Genomic DNA, 21,092 nt, shown 5'->3' with positions numbered 1-21,092 from the left:
CCTGGGTCTTGTGTGTGTCTCTCTCTCTTGTAGGGTTCATAATGGCCGTGTTGAAATGTTGTGGTCAGCACAGGTGAAGATCTGGGTTCAAATCCTGGGTCTTGTGTCTGTCTCTCTTGCAGGGTTCATAATGGCCGTGTTGAAATGTCGTGTCCAGTACAGCTGAAGATCTGGGTTCGATCCCTGGGTCTTGTGTGTGTCTGTCTCTTGCAGGGTTCATAATGGCTGTGTTGAAATGTAGTGTCCAGTACAGCTGATGGCCTGGGTTCAATCCCTGTGTCCTGTGTGTGTGTCTCTCTATCATTAGCCCCACCAAAACTAAGCACCTGCCTGGGTATGTTGTGCCACCAGACACTCCGCCCCCTCAGCTCCCCATTGGTGATGGAGCAGTTGTGGAGAGAGTGTAGAGTTTCCCATACCTGGGCAGTGTGCTCATGACCGGCTCCGGTTTAACAGCAGAGGTCTCACTCCGAATCAGTCGAGCGGCAATATCTTTTCATCGGTTGCGTAACGCTGTGTGGAAGCTACCTGGTCTGTCGCTCCGCACTAAGCTTCAGGTCTTCTCGGCCACGGTCATTCCCTCCCTTCTCTACGCTTGCGAAACGTGGACCCCCCTAATGGAACATCTTCGCCGGTTAGAAACAGTCTGGCTGGCCTGCCTACGATCCATCCTGGGATAGCTGCTGACAGGTCACGGGACAGACCCAGCAGGTGCCACGGGTTGGCTAACTTAGATGAGCGGTAGATGCACCACCAGCTGTACCCCCCCCCCTTTCTGTGCCAGGCTAGGTGCAGGAGGTCACGGGACAGACCCAGCAAGTGCCACGGATCGACTGAGATGAGTGGCACACACAAACAATACACACACAGGTAGACAAAACGGCCATCGGTTTTGCTATGAAATCGTTTAATCACCACGTATCACAGTGTCACGCCATATAGGATACTCACTCACTCACACTCACTCACACACTCAGTCATACACTCAGTCATACACTCAGTCATACACTCACTCACTCATACACTCAATCACTCATACACTCACTCACACACTCACTCACACACTCACTCAAACACTCACACACTCACTCACTCGCACACTCACTCACTCACTCATACACTCACTCATACACTCACACACTCACACACTCACTCACACACTCACTCAAACACTCACTCACTCACACACTCACTCATACACTCACTCACTCATACACTCACTCACTCATACACTCACTCACACACTCACTCATACACTTACTCACACACTCACTCAAACACTCACTCACTCACACACTCACTCACTCACACTCACTCACACTCACTCACTCACACTCACTCACACTCTCACTCACACTCACTCACACACTCACTCACACTCACTCACACACTAACTCACTCACACACACTCGCACACACACACTCACTCACATGGGATATTCACACACACACTCACTCTGTGGGTGTGCCTGTCCATCCTCGTGTCTGTGTGTGCCTGCGTGTGTCCATCCGTGTACTTGTACTCCCTCCACCCTCTCCGCTCCTCCCTCCAATCCCCCCACAACTCTTCCACAACTCTCCCCCAACGTCGCCCGCCCCGTCAGGCGCTCTCCACGTCCACGCCGAAGAACTCCCCGTGATCGTCGGCGCTGTCCAGCAGTGGACAGCTCATGGCCATGGCTCCTCGTAACGCCTCCCTCTCCTCTGGGGACACAAACACACGTCCATCGTGAAGCCCTCTCAGTGACACGTCCATCGTGAACCCCACCCAGAGACACGGCCATCGTGAACCCCACTCAGTGACACGTCCATCGTGAACCCCACTCAGTGACACGGCCATCGTGAACCCCACTCAGTGACACGTCCATCGTGAACCCCTCTCAGTCACACGTCCATCGTGAACCCCACTCAGTGACACGTCCATCGTGAACCCCACTCAGTGACACGTCCATCGTGAAGCCCTCTCAGTGACACGTCCATCGTGAACCCCACCCAGAGACACGTCCATCGTGAACCCCACTCAGTGACACGTCCATCGTGAACCCCACCCAGAGACACGGCCATCGTGAACCCCACTCAGTGACACGTCCATCGTGAACCCCACCCAGAGACACGGCCATCGTGAACCCCACTCAGTGACACGTCCATCGTGAACCCCACTCAGTGACACGTCCATCGTGAACCCCACTCAGTCACACGTCCATCGTGAACCCCACTCAGTGACACGGCCATCGTGAACCCCACTCAGTGACACGTCCATCGTGAACCCCTCTCAGTCACACGTCCATCGTGAACCCCACTCAGTGACACGTCCATCGTGAAGCCCTCTCAGTGACACGTCCATCGTGAACCCCACTCAGTGACACGTCCATCGTGAACCCCACTCAGTGACACGTCCATCGTGAACCCTACCCAGAGACACGGCCATCGTGAACCCCACTCAGTGACACGGCCATCGTGAACCCATTTAGTGACACGTCCATCGTGAACCCCACTCAGTGACACGTCCATCGTGAACCCCACTCAGTGACACGTCCATCGTGAACCCCACTCAGTGACACGTCCATCGTGAACCCTACCCAGAGACACGTCCATCGTGAACCCCACTCAGAGACACGTCCATCGTGAACCCCACTTAGTGACACGGCCATCGTGAACCCCACTCAGTGACACGGACATCGTGAACCCCACTCAGAGACACGTCCATCGTGAACCCCACCCAGTGACACGTCCATCGTGAACCCCACTCAGTGACACGGCCATCGTGAACCCCACTCAGTGACACGTCCATCGTGAACCCCACTCAGTGACACGGCCATCGTGAACCCCACCCAGTGACACGTCCATCGTGAACCCCACCCAGTGACACGTCCATCGTGAACCCCACTCAGTGACACGTCCATCGTGAACCCCACTCAGTGACACGTCCATCGTGAACCCCACTCAGTGACACGTCCATCGTGAACCCCACTCAGAGACACGTCCATCGTGAACCCCACCCAGTGACACGTCCATCGTGAACCCCACTCAGTGACACGTCCATCGTGAACCCCACCCAGAGACACGTCCATCGTGAACCTCACTCAGTGACACGTCCATCGTGAACCCCACTCAGTGACACGTCCATCGTGAACCCCACTCAGTGACACGTCCATCGTGAACCCCACTCAGTGACACGTCCATCGTGAACCCCACTCAGTGACACGGCCATCGTGAACCCCACTCAGTGACACGTCCATCGTGAACCCCACTCAGTGACACGTCCATCGTGAACCCCACTCAGAGACACGTCCATCGTGAACCCCACTCAGTGACACGTCCATCGTGAACCCCACTCAGTGACACGGCCATCGTGAACCCCACTCAGTGACACTGCCATCGTGAACCCCACTCAGAGACACGTCCATCGTGAACCCCACTCAGTGACACGTCCATCGTGAACCCCACTCAGTGACACGTCCATTGTGAACCCCACTCAGTGACACGGCCATCGTGAACCCCACTCAGTGACACGTCCATCGTGAACCCCACTCAGTGACACGTCCATCGTGATCCCCACTCAGTGACACGTCCATCGTGAACCCCACTCAGTGACACGTCCATCGTGAACCCCACTCAGTGACACGTCCATCGTGAACCCCACTCAGTGACACGTCCATCGTGAACCCCACTCAGTGACACGTCCATCGTGAACCCCACTCAGTGACACGTCCATCGTGAACCCCACTCAGTGACACGTCCATCGTGAATCCCACTCAGTGACACGTCCATCGTGAACCCCACTCAGAGACACGTCCATCGTGAACCCCACTCAGTGACACGGCCATCGTGAACCCCACTCAGTGACACGTCCATCGTGAACCCCACTCAGTGACACGTCCATCGTGAACCCCACTCAGTGACACGTCCATCGTGAACCCCACCCAGAGACACGTCCATCGTGAACCCCACTCAGTGACACGGCCATCGTGAACCCCACTCAGTGACACGTCCATCGTGAACCCCACTCAGTGACACGTCCATCGTGAACCCCACTCAGTGACACGGCCATCGTGAACCCCACTCAGTGACACGTCCATCGTGAACCCCACTCAGTGACACGGCCATCGTGAACCTCACCTACCCTCTGTGTTGCACGCCTTCAACAGTTGCTCCTGATGCTGCTGGTGATGCTTCAGAAGGAACTTCTGACAGGTTCTAATCGTGCCTGTGGTGCGCAAAGACAAAGGTATCCCGTGTAGCCCACGCAGTGCTGTTGGGGCAAGTGCTCACTCACACTCGCTCGCTCTCGCACACCCTCACACACACTCACACACTCAGTCAATGACACACTCACTCAGATAAAGACGCATACCAACTTATCCTCTAACAGACTCTCTCTGCCATACACTCACTCACTGATACACACTAACTCATACACTCACTCACTCATACACTCACTATTTCATACACTGACTCACTCATACACTGACCCACTCACTCATACACTCACTCACTCATACACTCACTATCTCATACACTGACTCACTCATACACTGACTTACTCACTCATACACTCACTCATACACTCACTCATACACTCACTATCTCATACACTCACTCACTCATACACTCACTCACTCATACACTGACTCACTCATACACTGACTCACTCATACACTCACTCACTCATACACTGACTCACTCATACACTCACTCACTCATACACTCACTCACTCATACACTGACTCACTCATACACTCACTCACTCATACACTCACTCATACACTCACTCACTCATACACTCACTCACTCATACACTCACTCACTAACTCACACACTCTCTCATACACTCACTCACTCATACACTGACTCACTCATACACTCACCCACTAACTCATACACTCACTCACCCATACACACTCACTCTCTCATACACTCACTCACAAATACACTCACTCACAAATACGCTCACTCAAACACTCACTTACTCACCCACTCTCAATCACTCATACACTCACACACTCACACGCTCACTCTCACGCACTCACTCACAACACATACTCACTCAGACACACAACTACACTCACTCACCCTCACTTGCACACTCACACACTCATTCACCCACTCACTCACCCACTCATGTATCCTGTGTGATTGAGTCTATGGCTCTCTCTGTGTGGCAAGTGAGTTACTGTGTGGTGAGTCTGTGGGTCTCTGTTTGAGTGAGTCTGTGGGTCTCTGTGTGAGTGAGTCTGTGGGTCTCTGTGTGAGTGAGTCTGTGGCTCTCTGTGTGAGTGAGTCTGTGGGTCTCTGTGTGAGTGAGTCTGTGGGTCTCTGTGTGAGTGAGTCTGTGGGTCTCTGTGTGAGTGAGTCTGTGGGTCTCTGTGTGAGTGAGTCTGTGGGTCTCTGTGTGAGTGAGTCTGTGGGTCTCTGTGTGAGTGAGTCTGTGGGTCTCTGTGTGAGTGAGTCTGTGGGTCTCTGTGTGAGTGAGTCTGTGGGTCTCTGTGTGAGTGAGTCTGTGGGTCTCTGTGTTAGCGAGTCTGTGGGTCTCTGTGTGAGTCTGTGGGTCTCTGTGTGAGTGAGTCTGTGGGTCTCTGTGTGAGTGAGTCTGTGGGTCTCTGTGTGAGTGAGTCTGTGGCTCTCTGTGTGAGTGAGTCTGTGGGTCTCTGTGTGAGTGAGTCTGTGGGTCTCTGTGTGAGTGAGTCTGTGGGTCTCTGTGTGAGTGAGTCTGTGGGTCTCTGTGTGAGTAAGTCTGTGGGTCTCTGTGTGAGTGAGTCTGTGGGTCTCTGTGTGAGTGAGTCTGTGGGTCTCTGTGTGAGTGAGTCTGTGGGTCTCTGTGTGAGTGAGTCTGTGGGTCTCTGTGTGAGTGAGTCTGTGGGTCTCTGTGTTAGCGAGTCTGTGGGTCTCTGTGTGAGTCTGTGGGTCTCTGTGTGAGTGAGTCTGTGGGTCTCTGTGTGAGTGAGTCTGTGGGTCTCTGTGTGAGTCTGTGGGTCTCTGTGTGAGTCTGTGGGTCTCTGTGTGAGTCTGTGGGTCTCTGTGTGAGTCTGTGGCTCTCTGTGTGAGTCTGTGGGTCTCTGTGTGAGTGAGTCTGTGGGTCTCTGTGTAAGTGAGTCTGTGGGTCTCTGCGTGAGTCTCTGTGTGAGTGAGTTTGTGGGTCTCTGTGTGAGTGAGTCTGTGGGTCTCTGTGTGAGTCTGTGGGTCTCTGTGTGAGTGAGTCTGTGGCTCTCTGTGTGAGTGAGTCTGTGGCTCTCTGTGTGAGTCTGTGGGTCTCTGTGTGAGTGAGTCTGTGGCTCTCTGTGTGAGTGAGTCTGTGGCTCTCTGTGTGAGTCTGTGGGTCTCTGAGTGAGTCTGTGGGTCTCTGCGTGAGTGAGTCTGTGGCTCTCTGTGTGAGTGAGTCTGTGGGTCTCTGTGTGAGTCTGTGGGTCTCTGTGTGAGTGAGTCTGTGGCTCTCTGTGTGAGTGAGTCTGTGGGTCTCTGTGTGAGTCTGTGGGTCTCTGTGTGAGTGAGTCTGTGGCTCTCTGTGTGAGTGAGTCTGTGGCTCTCTGTGTGAGTCTGTGGGTCTCTGAGTGAGTCTGTGGGTCTCTGCGTGAGTGAGTCTGTGGCTCTCTTTGTGAGTGAGTTTGTGGGTCTCTGTGTGAGTGAGACTATGGGTGTCTGTGTGAGTGAGTCTGTGGGTCTCTGTGTGTGTGAGTCTGTGGCTCTCTGTGTGAGTCTGTGGGTCTCTGTGTGAGTGAGTCTGTGGGTCTCTGTGTGAGTGAGTCTGTGGGTCTCTGTGTGAGTGAATCTGTGGCTCTCTGAGTGAGTCTGTGGGTCTCTGCGTGAGTGAGTCTGTGGCTCTCTGTGTGAGTGAGTCTGTGGGTCTCTGTGTGAGTCTGTGGGTCTCTGTGTGAGTGAGTCTGTGGCTCTCTGTGTGAGTGAGTCTGTGGGTCTCTGTGTGAGTCTGTGGGTCTCTGTGTGAGTGAGTCTGTGGCTCTCTGTGTGAGTGAGTCTGTGGCTCTCTGTGTGAGTCTGTGGGATACTGAGTGAGTCTGTGGGTCTCTGCGTGAGTGAGTCTGTGGCTCTCTTTGTGAGTGAGTTTGTGGGTCTCTGTGTGAGTGAGACTATGGGTGTCTGTGTGAGTGAGTCTGTGGGTCTCTGTGTGTGTGAGTCTGTGGCTCTCTGTGTGAGTCTGTGGGTCTCTGTGTGAGTGAGTCTGTGGGTCTCTGTGTGAGTGAGTCTGTGGGTCTCTGTGTGAGTGAATCTGTGGCTCTCTGTGTTAGTGAGTCTGTGGGTCTCTGTGTGAGTCTGTGGGTCTCTGTGTGAGCGAGTCTGTGGGTCTCTGTGTGAGTCTGTGGGTCTCTGTGTGAGCGAGTCTGTGGGTCTGTGTGAGTGAGTCTGTGGGTCTCTGTGTGAGTGAGTCTGTGGATACTCTCTGTGTGAGTCTGTGGGTCTCTGTGTGAGTGAGTCTGTGGGTCTCTGTGTGAGTGAGTCTGTGGGTCTCTGTGTGAGTGAGTCTGTGGGTGTCTCTGTGGGTGTCTCTGTGTGAGTCTGTGGATACTCTCTGTGGTGAGTGAGTCTGCTAGTGGCGAGCGAGCGAGCGAGTCACTCACCACCCACGTGCAGCAGGTGGAAGGCACAGGGGGAACGCTGCTGCTGCTGCTGCAGGCTGGTGATGACGGCCAGCGCCGACGTCAGCAGCTGGAGGCTGCGCTGACGAACCCGGATCAGCACCGAGCCCGTGTGGGCGTTCACATACTTCACTAGTCACACACGCGGGGTGGTGGTGAGTAGGTGGGTGGGTAGGTGGGTGGGTAGGTGAACAGGTGAATGGGTGGGTGGGTAGGTGAGTGGGTGAGTAGGTGAGTAGGTGAGTTGGTGAGTAGGTGGGTGAGTGGGTGGGTAGGTGAGTAGGTGAGTGGGTGAGTGGGTGAGTGGGTGGGTGAGTGGGTAGGTGAGTGGGTGAGTAGGTGGGTGGGTAGGTGAGTGAGTAGGTGAGTGGGTGAGTAGGTGAGTGAGTAGGTGAGTGAGTAGGTGAGTGGGTGAGTGAGTAGGTGAGTGAGTAGGTGGGTGGGTGAGTAGGTGAGTGGGTGAGTGGGTGAGTGGGTAAGTGAGTGGGTGAGTGAGTAGGTGAGTGAGTAGGTGGGTGGGTGAGTAGGTGAGTGGGTGAGTGGGTGGGTGAGTAGGTGAGTGAGTAGGTGAGTGAGTAGGTGGGTGAGTGAGTGAGTGGGTGAGTGGGTGAGTGGGTGAGTAGGTGAGTGGGTAGGTGAGTGGGTGGGTGAACAGGAGAGTGGGTGAGTGAGTAGGTGAGTGGGTGAGTAGGTGAGTGGGTGAGTGGGTGAGTAGGTGGGTGAGTGAGTGGGTGGGTAGGTGAGTGGGTGGGTAGGTGAGTGAGTGAGTAGGTAGGTGAGTGGGTGAGTAGGTGGGTGGGTAGGTGGGTGGGTGAGTGGGTGGGTGGGTGGGTGAGTGGGTGGGTGAGTGGGTGAGTGGGTGAGTGGGTGGGTGAGTAGGTGAGTGGGTGAGTGGGTGAGTAGGTGGGTGGGTAGGTGAGTGAGTAGGTGAGTGAGTAGGTGAGTGGGTGAGTGAGTAGGTGAGTGAGTAGGTGGGTGGGTGAGTAGGTGAGTGGGTGAGTGGGTGAGTGGGTAAGTGAGTGGGTGAGTGAGTAGGTGAGTGAGTAGGTGGGTGGGTGAGTAGGTGAGTGGGTGAGTGGGTGGGTGAGTAGGTGAGTGAGTAGGTGAGTGAGTAGGTGGGTGAGTGAGTGAGTGGGTGAGTGGGTGAGTGGGTGAGTAGGTGAGTGGGTAGGTGAGTGGGTGGGTGAACAGGTGAGTGGGTGAGTGAGTAGGTGAGTGGGTGAGTAGGTGAGTGGGTGAGTGGGTGAGTAGGTGGGTGAGTGAGTGGGTGGGTAGGTGAGTGGGTGGGTAGGTGAGTGAGTGAGTAGGTAGGTGAGTGGGTGAGTAGGTGGGTGGGTAGGTGGGTGGGTGAGTGGCTGGGTGGGTGGGTGAGTGGGTGGGTGAGTGGGTGAGTGGGTGGGTGAGTAGGTGAGTGGGTGAGTGGGTGAGTAGGTGGGTGGGTAGGTGAGTGGGTGGGTGGGTGAGTGGGTGGGTGAGTGGGTGGGTAGGTGAGTGGGTAGGTGAGTGAGTAGGTGAGTGGGTGGGTGGGTAGGTGAGTGGGTGAGTGGGTGAGTGGGTGGGTGAGTAGGTGAGTGAGTAGGTGAGTGAGTAGGTGAGTGGGTGAGTGGGTGAGTGAGTGGGTGAGTAGGTGAGTGGGTGAGTAGGTGAGTGGGTGAGTAGGTGAGTGGGTGAGTGAGTAGGTGAGTGGGTGAGTAGGTGAGTGGGTGAGTAGGTGGGTAGGTGAGTGGGTGAGTGAGTGAGTAGGTGAGCGAGTAGGTGAGTGAGTAGGTGAGCGAGTAGGTGAGCGAGTAGGTGAGCGAGTAGGTGAGTGAGTAGGTGAGCGAGTAGATGAGTGAGTAGGTGAGCGAGAAGGTGAGTGGGTAGGTGAGTGGGTAGGTGAACAGGTGAGTGGGTGAGCGAGTAGGTGAACAGGTGAGTGAGTAGGTGAGCGAGTGGGTGAGTGGGTGAGTGGGTGAGTGAGTGGGTGAGTGAGTGGGTGAGTGAGTAGGTGAGTAGGGTGAGTAGGTGAGTAGGTGAGTAGGTGAGTGGGTGGGTGAGTAGGTGAGTGGGTGAGTGGGTGAGTAGGTGGGTGGGTAGGTGAGTGGGTGGGTGAGTGGGTGGGTGAGTGGGTGAGTAGGTGAGTGGGTGGGTAGGTGAGTGGGTGAGTAGGTGAGTAGGTGAGTGGGTAGGTGAGTGGGTGAGTAGGTGAGTGGGTGAGTGGGTGGGTAGGTGGGTGGGTAGGTGGGTGGGTAGGTGAGTGGGTGAGTGGGTGAGTGGGTGGGTGAGTAGGTGAGTGAGTAGGTGAGTGAGTAGGTGAGTGGGTGAGTGGGTGAGTGAGTGGGTGAGTGGGTGAGTAGGTGAGTGGGTGAGTAGGTGAGTGGGTAGGTGGGTGGGTAGGTGAGTGGGTGAGTGGGTGAGTGGGTGAGTAGGTGGGTGGGTAGGTGAGTGAGTAGGTGAGTGGGTGAGTAGGTGAGTGAGTAGGTGAGTGGGTGAGTGGGTGGGTGAGTGGGTAGGTGAGTGAGTAGGTGAGTGGGTGAGTGGGTGGGTGAGTGGGTAGGTGAGTGGGTGAGTGGGTGAGTAGGTGAGTGGGTGAGTAGGTGAGTGAGTAGGTGAGTGGATGAGTGGGTGAGTGAGTGAGTAGGTGGGTAGGGTGGGTAGGGTGAGTGGGTGAGTGGGTAGGTGAGTGGGTGAGTGAGTGGGTGAGTGAGTAGGTGAGTGGGTGAGTGGGTAGGTGAGTGAGTAGGTGAGTGGGTGAGTGAGTAGGTGGGTGGGTAGGTGAGTAGGTGAGTGAGTAGGTGAGTGGGTGAGTGGGTGAGTAGGTGAGTGGGTGAGTGAGTAGGTGAGTGGGTGAGTGGGTGAGTAGGTGAGTGGGTGAGTAGGTGAGTGAGTGGGTGAGTGAGTAGGTGGGTGAGTAGGTGAGTGGGTAGGTGAGTGGGTGAGTGGGTGAGTGAGTAGGTGAGTGAGGTAGGTGAGTGAGTGGGTAGGTGAGTGAGTAGGTGAGTGGGTAGGTGAGTGAGTAGGTGAGTGGGTAGGTGAGTGGGTGAGTGAGTAGGTGAGTGAGTAGGTGAGTGAGTAGGTGAGCGAGTAGATGAGTGAGTAGGTGAGTGAGTAGGTGAGTGGGTGAGTGAGTAGGTGAGTGAGTAGGTGACTGGGTGAGTGAGTAGGTGAGTGAGTAGGTGAGTGGGTGAGTGAGTAGGTGGGTGGGTAGGTGAGTGGGTGAGTGAGTAGGTGGGTGGGTAGGTGAGTGGGTAAGTGAGTGAGTAGGTGAGTGGGTGAGTGAGTAGGTGAGTGAGTAGGTGAGTGAGTAGGTGAGTGGGTGAGTGAGTAGGTGAGTAGGTGAACAGGTGAGTGGGTGAGTGAGTAGGTGAGTGAGTGAGTGGGGTGAGTAGGTGGGTAGGGTGAGTGGGTGAGTGGGTGAGTGAGTGAGTAGGTGAGTGGGTAGGTGAGTGGGTGAGTGAGTAGGTGAGTAGGTGAGTAGGGTGAGTGAGTGAGTGGGTGAGTGAGTAGGTGAGTAGGTGAGTAGGTGAGTGGGTGAGTGAGTGGGTGAGTGAGTGAGTAGGTGGGTAGGTGAGTGAGTAGGTGAGTGGGTGAGTGAATAGGTGAGTGAGGTAGGTGAGTGAGTGGGTAGGTGAGTGAGCAGGTGAGTGGGTAGGTGAGTGAGTAGGTGAGTGGGTGAGTGGGTAGGTGAGTGGGTGAATGAGTAGGTGAGTGAGTAGGTGAGTGAGTGGGTGAGCGAGTAGATGAGTGAGTAGGTGAGTGAGTAGGTGAGTGGGTGAGTGAGTAGGTGAGTGAGTAGGTGACTGGGTGAGTGAGTAGGTGAGTGAGTAGGTGAGTGGGTGAGTGAGTAGGTGGGTGGGTAGGTGAGTGGGTGAGTGAGTAGGTGGGTGGGTAGGTGAGTGGGTAAGTGAGTGAGTAGGTGAGTGGGTGAGTGAGTAGGTGAGTGAGTAGGTGAGTGAGTAGGTGAGCGGGTGAGTGAGTAGGTGAGTAAGTGAACAGGTGAGTGGGTGGGTGAGTAGGTGAGTAGGTGAACAGGTGAGTGAGTAGGTGAGTGAGTAGGTGAGTGAGTAGGTGAGTGAGTAGGTGAGTGGGTAAGTGAGTGAGTAGGTGAGTGGGTAGGTGAGTGGGTAGGTGAGTAGGTGAGTGGGTAGGTGAGTGGGTGAGTGGGTAGGTGAGTGGGTGAGTAGGTGAGTGAGTAGGTGAGTCGGGTGAGTAGGTGAGTGGGTGAGTGAGTGAGTGGGTGAGTGAGTAGGTGAGTGGGTGAGTGAGTAGGTGAGGTGAGTGAGTAGGTGAGTGAGTAGGTGAGTAGGTGAGTGAGTAGGTGAGTGAGTAGGTGAGTGAGTAGGTGAGTGAGTAGATAAGCGAGTAGGTGAGTGAGTAGGTGAGTGAATAGGTGAGTAGGTGAACAGGTGAGTGAGTAGGTGAGTGAGTAGGTGAGTGAGTAGGTGAGTGAGTAGGTGAGCGAGTAGGTGAGTGAGTAGGTGAGTAGGTGAGTGAGTAGGTGAGCGAGTAGGTGAGCGAGTAGGTGAGTGAGTAGGTGAGTAGGTGAGTGAGTAGGTGAGTAGGTGAGTCAGTAGGTGAGCGAGTAGGTGAGCGAGTAGGTGAGTAGGTGAGGGAGTAGGTGAGTGAGTGAGTGAGTAGGTGAACAGGTGAGTGAGTAGGTGAGTGAGTGAGTGAGTAGGTGAACAGGTGAGTGAGTAGGTGAGCGAGTAGTTGAGTGAGTAGTTGAGCGAGTAGGCGAGTGAGTAGGCGAGTAGTTGAGTGCGTAGGTGAGCGAGTAGGTGAGTAGGCGAGTGAGTAGGTGAGTGAGTAGTTGAGTGAGTAGTTGAGTGAGTAGGCGAGTGAGTAGGTGAGTGAGTAGTTGAGTGAGTAGTTGAGTGAGTAGTTGAGTGAGTAGGCGAGTAGTTGAGTGAGTAGTTGAGTGAGTAGTTGAGTGAGTAGGCGATTGAGTAGGTGAGTGAGTAGTTGAGCGAGTAGGCGAGTGGGCAGGTGAGTAGGTGAGTAGTTGAGTGAGCAGGCGAGTGAGTAGTTGAGTGAGTAGGTGAACAGGTGAGTGAGTAGTTGAGTGAGTAGTTGAGTGAGTAGTTGAGTGAGTAGGTGAGTGAGTAGGTGAGTGAGCAGGCGAGCGAGTAGTTGAGTGAGTAGGTGAGTGAGTAGTTGAGTGAGTAGTTGAGTGAGTAGTTGAGTGAGTAGTTGAGTGAGTAGTTGAGTGAGTAGTTGAGTGAGTAGTTGAGTGAGTAGTTGAGTGAGTAGTTGAGCGAGTAGGTGAGTGAGTAGTTGAGCGAGTAGTTGAGCGAGTAGGCGAGTACCTGCGAGTCCGGCCTCACAGGCTGCGAGTCCGTAGTCTCCGTGCATCTCGGCGATGGCCAGGCGGAGTGCCGAGCGCACGGAGCGGTGGTGGAGTAACTGGCGCAGCGGTCGCAGGGGAGGAAGTCTCACCTCACACAGCAGGTACCTGGCACCGCACGCACGCCGCACACACAATCACTCACTGTTACACTCACTGTTACACTCACTGTTACACTCACTCACTGTTACACTCACTCACTGTTACACTCACTCACTGTTACACTCACTGTTACAATCACTCACTGTTACACTCACTGTTACACTCACTGTTACACTCACTGTTACACTCACTCACTGTTACACTCACTGTTACACTCACTCACTGTTACACTCACTCACACACTCACTCATACACTCACTCAATCACTCATACACTCACACACTCACTCATACACTCACTCAATCACTCATACACTCACTCACTGTTACACTCACTCACTGTTACACTCACTCACACACTCACTCACTGTTACACTCACTGTTACACTCACACACTCACTCACTGTTACACTCACTGTTACACTCACTCACTCACTGCTACACTCACTGTTACACTCACTGTTACACTCACTCACTGTTACACTCACTCACTCACTGTTACACTCACTCACACACTGTTACACTCACTCACTGTTACACTCACTCACTCACTGTTACACTCACTCACACACTCACTCATACACTCACTCAATCACTCATACACTCACTGTTACACTCACTGTTACACTCACTGTTACACTCACTCACTGTTACACTCACTCACTCACTGTTACACTCACTGTTACACTCACTCACTCACTGTTACACTCACACACTGTTACACTCACTCACTGTTACACTCACTGTTACACTCACTCACTCACTGTTACACTCACTCACACACTCACTCATACACTCACTCAATCACTCATACACTCACTGTTACACTCACTGTTACACTCACTCACTGTTACACTCACTCACTCACTGTTACACTCACTGTTACACTCACTCACTCACTGTTACACTCACTCACACACTGTTACACTCACTCACTGTTACACTCACTGTTACACTCACTCACTCACTGTTACACTCACTCACACACTCACTCATACACTCACTCAATCACTCATACACTCACTCACTCATACACTCACTCACTGTTACACTCACTCACTGTTACACTCACTGTTACACTCACTCACTGTTACACTCACTGTTACACTCACACACTCACTCACTGTTACACTCACTCACTGTTACACTCACTGTTACACTCACTCACTGTTACACTCACTCACTCACTGTTACACTCACTCACACACTCACTCATACACTCACTCAATCACTCATACACTCACTCACTCACTGTTACACTCACTCACTGTTACACACACTCACTCACTGTTACACTCACTGTTACACTCACTCACTCACTGTTACACTCACTGTTACACTCACTCACTCACTGTTACACTCACTCACACACTCACTCATACACTCACTCAATCACTCATACACTCACTCACTGTTACACTCACTCACTGTTACACTCACTCACTGTTACACTCACTCACTGTTACACTCACTCACTGTTACACTCACTGTTACACTCACTCACTGTTACACTCACACACTCACTCACTGTTACACTCACTCACTGTTACACTCACTCATTGTTACACTCACTCACTCACTGTTACTCTCGCTCACTGTTACACTCACTCATTGTTACGCTCACTCACTGTTACACTTACTCATTGTTACACTCACTCACTCACTGTTACTCACTCACTGTTACACTCACTCATACACTCACTCAATCACTCATACACTCACTCACTCATACACTCACTCACTCATACACTCACTCACTGTTACACTCACTCACTCACACACTCACTCACTGTTACACTCACTCACTGTTACACTCACTCACTGTTACACTCACTGTTACACTCACTCACACACTCACTCACTCACTGTTACACTCACTCACTCACACACTCACTCACTGTTACACTCACTCACACACTCACTGTTACACTCACTCATACACTCACTCACTGTTACACTCACTCACTGTTACACTCACTCACACACTCACCCACTCACTGTTACACTCACTCACACACTCACTCATACACTCACTCAATCACTCATACACTCACTCACTGTTACACTCACTCACTGTTACACTCACTCACTGTTACACTCACTCACTGTTACACTCACTCACTGTTACACTCACTGTTACACTCACTCACTGTTACACTCACACACTCACTCACTGTTACACTCACTCACTGTTACACTCACTCATTGTTACACTCACTCACTCACTGTTACTCTCGCTCACTGTTACACTCACTCATTGTTACGCTCACTCACTGTTACACTTACTCATTGTTACACTCACTCACTCACTGTTACTCACTCACTGTTACACTCACTCATACACTCACTCAATCACTCATACACTCACTCACTCATACACTCACTCACTCATACACTCACTCACTGTTACACTCACTCACTCACACACTCACTCACTGTTACACTCACTCACTGTTACACTCACTCACTGTTACACTCACTGTTACACTCACTCACACACTCACTCACTCACTGTTACACTCACTCACTGTTACACTCACTCACTCACACACTCACTCACTGTTACACTCACTCACACACTCACTGTTACACTCACTCATACACTCACTCACTGTTACACTCACTCACTGTTACACTCACTCACACACTCACCCACTCACTGTTACACTCATTCACACACTCACTCATACACTCAATCACTCATACAACCACGTACTCACTCATACACTCACTCACTCATACACTCACTCACTCATACACTCACACTCACTCACTCATACACTCACTCACTCATACACTCATTCATTCACTCATAAACTCACTCACCCACACACTCACACACTCACTCACTCATACACTCACTCATTCACTCACTCACACACTCACTCATACACTCACTCACCCACATACTCACACTCACTCACACACTCACTTACTCATACACTCATTCACTCACTCATACACTCACACACTCACTCACTCATACACTCACTCACTCATACACTCACTCATACACTCACTCATACACCCACACACTCACTCACACACTCACTCACTCATACAACAACAACAACAACAACCGCCATTCGCCACTAAGTGGCGGTGACGTCACCACGACGCTTGTGCCAGGCTATGTGCACCCTGAGGCCACGTGAAGTGTCGAACGCCCGCTGGCAGGAGGTCACGGGGCAGACCCAGGTGCCACGGGTCGACTGACTGAGATGACTGGCTGATGCACCACCTGTGCCCCCTACTGTGCCAACCTGCTGTGCTTTAGCCACCCGGCGCTCCGCTCGCTGTTGTGAGCGTCGCTCCTCCGCCCTCCGTTGTTGTTGGAGGGCGACTGCCTCCAACTGCCCAGTAGCATCCTTCACGAGCCTCCTCCACAGAGGCCGATCTTGACACCGCTGGTACCAGTCATCGGCAAGTCCACTCAGCTCCACGTCCTCCTGTACCACATCACTCCATCTCTTCTCTAGCCCGTGCCGCGCCCGCTTAGCCCCCTCAATCCGGCCAAACAAAAGCTGTTTCGGCATGCGGTGGCTGGGCATGCGGGCTACATGACCCAGCCATCGCAGCCTTGCCTGCCGGAGGAGCTCACCGATGGGACCCTGCCCAGATCTTTCAAGGATTTGTGAGCTCCTCACACAATCCAGTCTGGTTAAACCCAGGATGGATCGTAGGCAGGTCAGCCTAAATGTTTCTAACCGGCGAAGATGTTCCATTAGGGGGGTCCACGTTTCGCAAGCGTAGAGAAGGGAGGGAATGACCGTGGCCGAGAAGACCTGAAGCTTAGTGCGGAGCGACAGACCAGGTAGCTTCCACACAGCGTTACGCAACCGATGAAAAGATATTGCCGCTCGACTGATTCGGAGTGAGACCTCTGCTGTTAAACTGGAGCCAGTCATAAGCACACTGCCCAGGTATGGGAAACTCTCCACTCTCTCCACAACTGCCCCATCACCGATTGGGAGTTGTGGGGGTGGAGTGTCCGATGGTACAAAATACCCAGGCAGGTGCTTAGTTTTGGTGGGGCTGATGGTAAGGCCCCACCTCTTAGTGGCACGCTCCAGTCTCAGCAGCAGCGTCTCCAACTCCTCCTCTGACTGAGCAGCTATTACCAAGTCATCAGCATACATAACGTGGTTGAGCAATAGGGAGCCATCCCTTGACCGCACCCGGGCATCGATTAGCCTCCCATTATATCTGTACCATATGGAGATTCCCCCGGTACAGCTATTGAAGGCTTCACGAACTACGTGGTCAAAATAGATGTTAAATAATGTGGGAGCCAGAGGACATCCCTGTCGCACCCCAAGGTGTACAGGGAATGGCTCTGACTCCCGGCCACGTAGTTTTACCCGGGCCCGCTCACCATCATGAAGGTCCTTAATGATCGTGAGCAGAGGGTCAGGTACTCCAAAAGCACGAAGAACGACCCAGAGCCCAGGCCTACTGATGGTATCATAGGCCTTGACCAGGTCAATAAAGCAGAGATGTAGGTCTTGTTGGAATTCCCTACACCTCTGCTGTAGCAGACGGACAGAAAATATGGCATCTGTGCAGGACCGCCCTTTCCTGAAACCGCATTGGGGCTCCGCAAGCCTCTCCTCAGCGTGCCTGGCAAGGCGATGCTGAATAATCCTTGCCAGGACCTTTCCCGGCACACTGAGGAGTGAGATGCCCCTGTAGTTGTTACAGTCTGTGCGGTCCCCCTTCTTAAAAAGGGGGACCACCAGGGCATCCTTCCAATCCTGCGGAACCCGTCCAGTGGTCCAGACTGTTGTTATGATGTCATATAGGGCAGTCTGTGCACAAACGCCACCCTCCCTCAGCATTTCGCTTGGGAGATCATCTCTGCCCGCTGCCTTTCCTGGTCTCAGACTCCGGATCGCCTTCAATACTTCCTCAGCAGATGGCACCTCAGCCAGCCACTCACAGGGGGTGACTTCATCCAATATTTGAGGCACCGCAGCCTCAGCAGGGTCATCCTCACTTTGTGCCACGATGTTTTCCTGGCTGTGGGATTTTCCCTCCCCCAGGACCTCACAGAAATGCTCAGCAAATCTGCGAACCTGTTCCTGGGGGTCGGAAATTGGATCACCGTTTTTTCCCCTAATGATGGTAATAGGTGTGGCGCTGCAGGTTACTTTTTTGATGGAGTTAAATAGCGATTTGTGATCACGGGCCACTGAGGCAGACTCCATCTCCTCAGCAACCCGCGACCACCACCCATCCTTGCAGCGCCTCACGGCTCTCCGAACCTCCGAGCGAAGGCTGCGGTAAGCCTCCTCATTCTCTGACGTGGGATTCTGTAGCCGATGACAGTGGGCCTGTCGCTTTTTCTCAACCATCCTGAACAACTCCTCTGTCATCCAGGGTGTCTGGGGAGGTCTGGACCGCGTACCCAAAGCAGCCATTGCAGCTGCATGAGTCACAGTCCTAAACCTCGCCCATTTACCCTCGACATCAGGAGGAGTCGGGGACGATGCCAATCCCAGCCGCAAGCGATGATGAAATTCTCGCTTGCAACTTTCATCAGATAACTGAGACCAGGCCACTTTAGGTTGGAATGGGGTCCTGGGTGTACACCCACCACCGGAGTGGAAGAATGGCAGGCGCATCTTACAGATGACTAGTCGATGGTCAGAGGGCAGATCAGCTCCACGGTAGGTCCTGGTGTCAAGGACATGGGCTCGCATTCGCTGGTCCGTCACTATGTAGTCCAGCAGATGTTCTTGCTTGGACCCGGCATGCATCCATGATGTTGTGTGGATGCGCCGATGCCGGAACAGCGTGTTGGTAATTACAAGCCCATGGGCTGCACAAAAATCTAGCAGCCTCCTACCATTGTTATTGAGCTGATCTGGCCCATGCCCTCCAATCACTCCAGACCAGGTGCCAGTATCATGACCAACTCGGGCATTGAAGTCACCCAACATGATGACTCTATCCCGAGGGGCCACTTTAGCCAGCACCTGTGACAGGAGGTCATAGAAGGCATCTGACTCATCGGCTTTGCCTGCATCCCTCCACGGATGTTCATCTTCGGTGGGGGCATAAGTAACCACGACCACCATTCCTCGCCTCCGGTTGATGGGAAGGCGAGCCCAAAGTAGCCTGGGGCTTACAGCTTCCCACATCTCACCGCCACGCTCCCACGCCCCCTTCATTCTTTTGTTCAAAAGAAGACCCACACCCTGTTGTTTGGCAGTCTGCTGCCCCGAGTAGAGGACTGTCCACCCCTCATGGTGGCAGGAGCCAGAGCCGGTCCACCGGACCTCCTGAATGCCGCATAGATCCAGGCGGTACCGGTCCAGCTCCCGACAGAGGAGTGGCAGCCTCTCCTCTGCAGTGAGCGTTCGAACATTCCACGTGGCCACCCGTAGTGGCTTTTCGTTGTTTCTGGAGTAGCCCCGAGGGTAGGTATTCAATCTCCTGGCTCCGCCAATTGGGGTTTGGCCAGGAGACGTCATAGACGCCTGGCCCCCCGGGGCCTCCGGCACAAGCTTAGTTGTTACATATTTCACTTTAATTCGTGGTTTTGTGGTAATTAATTGAAGGTGGAGGGGTTACCAGCCCCTCGCACCCGTCCAGAGCCCCCGTTTAGCCCCTGTGGTGGACACATATGCCATGAGGGGAGGAGCCAATCAAAATTGGAACTCCCCCCACAGCACTGTCCACGACAGAGTTGCCCGTCCGGCACCGCGAGGAGGTAGGGGGTTGTTTTGCCGGACCTCACTCATACACTCACTCACCCACACACTCACTCATACACTCACTCACTCATACACTCACTCACTCATACACTCACTCACTCATACACACACTCACCCACACACTCACACACTCACTCATACACTCACTCATACACTCAATCACTCATACACTCACACACTCATACACTCACACACTCACTCATACACTCACTCACTCATACACTCACCCACTCATACACTCACTCATACACCCACACACTCATACACTCACTCGCTCACACACTCACTCACTCATACACTCACTCACCCACACACTCACGCATACACTCACTCACTCATACACTCACTCATACACACACTCACCCACACACTCACTCATACACTCACTCATACACTCACTCACTCATACACTCACTCACTCATACACCCACACACTCATACACTCACTCACTCACCCACACACTCACTCATACACTCACTCACTCATACACTCACTCACTCATACACACACTCACCCACACACTCACTCATACACTCACTCATACACCCACTCACTCATACACTCACCCACTCACTCACACACTCACTCACTCATACACTCACTCACTCACACTCACTCACACACTCACTCACTCATACACTCACTCACACACTCACTCACTCATACACTCACTCACTCATACACTCACTCACTCACCCACACACTCACTCATACACTCACTCACACACTCACTCATACATACACTCACCCACACAGTCACCCCAGGAGGAGATAAGACTTCCCCCCCACCACCACACGTTAAACGCCACTCCACGTGCCCACGACGGGACCAGGCTTACTCTGGTGCACTCACCTGTGTTTGAAACGAACCATCTGTGCCGCCTACAGGGGTAGAGACAGAAGAGATGGAGGGGTGGAGGTGGACCAGTACTAATTAGTGACAGGGGGCGAGTACTAGTTAGTGTGGAGGTGGTAGTAGCAGTTATTATTACTATTACTAGCTAAGCGCTAGTTAGCAACGCGCTCGTGGCTAGCGCACCGCGCGCCCTATTTTTTTAAGCAAGCAGTCCGACGTTTCGGGTCGAGGCCCTGCCTAAGAGAGAGAGAGCGAGCGAGAAAGACAGAGGAGTAAGACCTCCAACCACCACGTGCTTTCGCATCCGGGTAAAGACGGCGACCCCGGAAACAAATAAACCTACAACGGATAGGCACGAAGCGCCGCCGCGCCGAGCGGCTGACAGCGGACGCCCGCTGCTTATCCGTGCTACGAAATGCAAACGCGCTGAGTTTGCGTCGACGTCATCATCAGGCGCGCGCGCGCGACGGCGTCGACGTCCCCGCCGCGCCATGTTTTTACAA

At 53.3% G+C, this 21,092-nt stretch overlaps 1 protein-coding gene and 1 long non-coding RNA gene across 2 annotated transcripts in view; both read right to left on the bottom strand.

Moving 5' to 3' along the window:
* The window catches only part of LOC142908405 (uncharacterized), a 234,127-nt gene that overhangs the window by 192,962 nt on the left and 20,073 nt on the right, over positions 1-21,092 (bottom strand). The window lies entirely within an intron of this gene.
* POP5 (POP5 ribonuclease P/MRP subunit) lies at positions 887-20,991 on the bottom strand. Its single transcript, XM_076059025.1, has 5 exons — positions 20,587-20,991; positions 12,875-13,020; positions 7,572-7,721; positions 4,124-4,207; positions 887-1,704 (listed from the first exon to the last, which is right to left on the bottom strand). Exons 1-5 carry the CDS (start codon positions 20,604-20,606, stop codon positions 1,601-1,603), a joined length of 504 nt encoding a protein of 167 aa, XP_075915140.1. The 5' UTR covers positions 20,607-20,991; the 3' UTR covers positions 887-1,600.

The sequence above is a fragment of the Petromyzon marinus genome (assembly GCF_048934315.1).
Source record: "Petromyzon marinus isolate PM22_M1 ecotype Great Lakes invasive population chromosome 84 unlocalized genomic scaffold, UKy_Petmar_22M1.pri1.0 chr84_unloc.1, whole genome shotgun sequence".
Classification (NCBI taxonomy): Eukaryota; Metazoa; Chordata; class Hyperoartia; order Petromyzontiformes; family Petromyzontidae; genus Petromyzon; species Petromyzon marinus.
This window is presented reverse-complemented; position numbering and strand designations above follow the sequence as displayed.

What these genes read in the sequence shown, in the direction of transcription:
- POP5 (XM_076059025.1), bottom strand. Translation starts at nt 20,606, where the DNA reads ATGGTTCGTTTCAAACACAG. An exon ending in ATGGTTCGTTTCAAACACAG is followed by an intron (nt 13,021 to 20,586) that starts GTGAGTGCACCA and finishes GTGCGGTGCCAG; the next exon opens with GTACCTGCTGTGTGAGGTGA. An exon ending in GAAGGCGTGCAACACAGAGG is followed by an intron (nt 1,705 to 4,123) that starts GTAGGTGAGGTT and finishes TTGTGTCCCCAG; the next exon opens with AGGAGAGGGAGGCGTTACGA.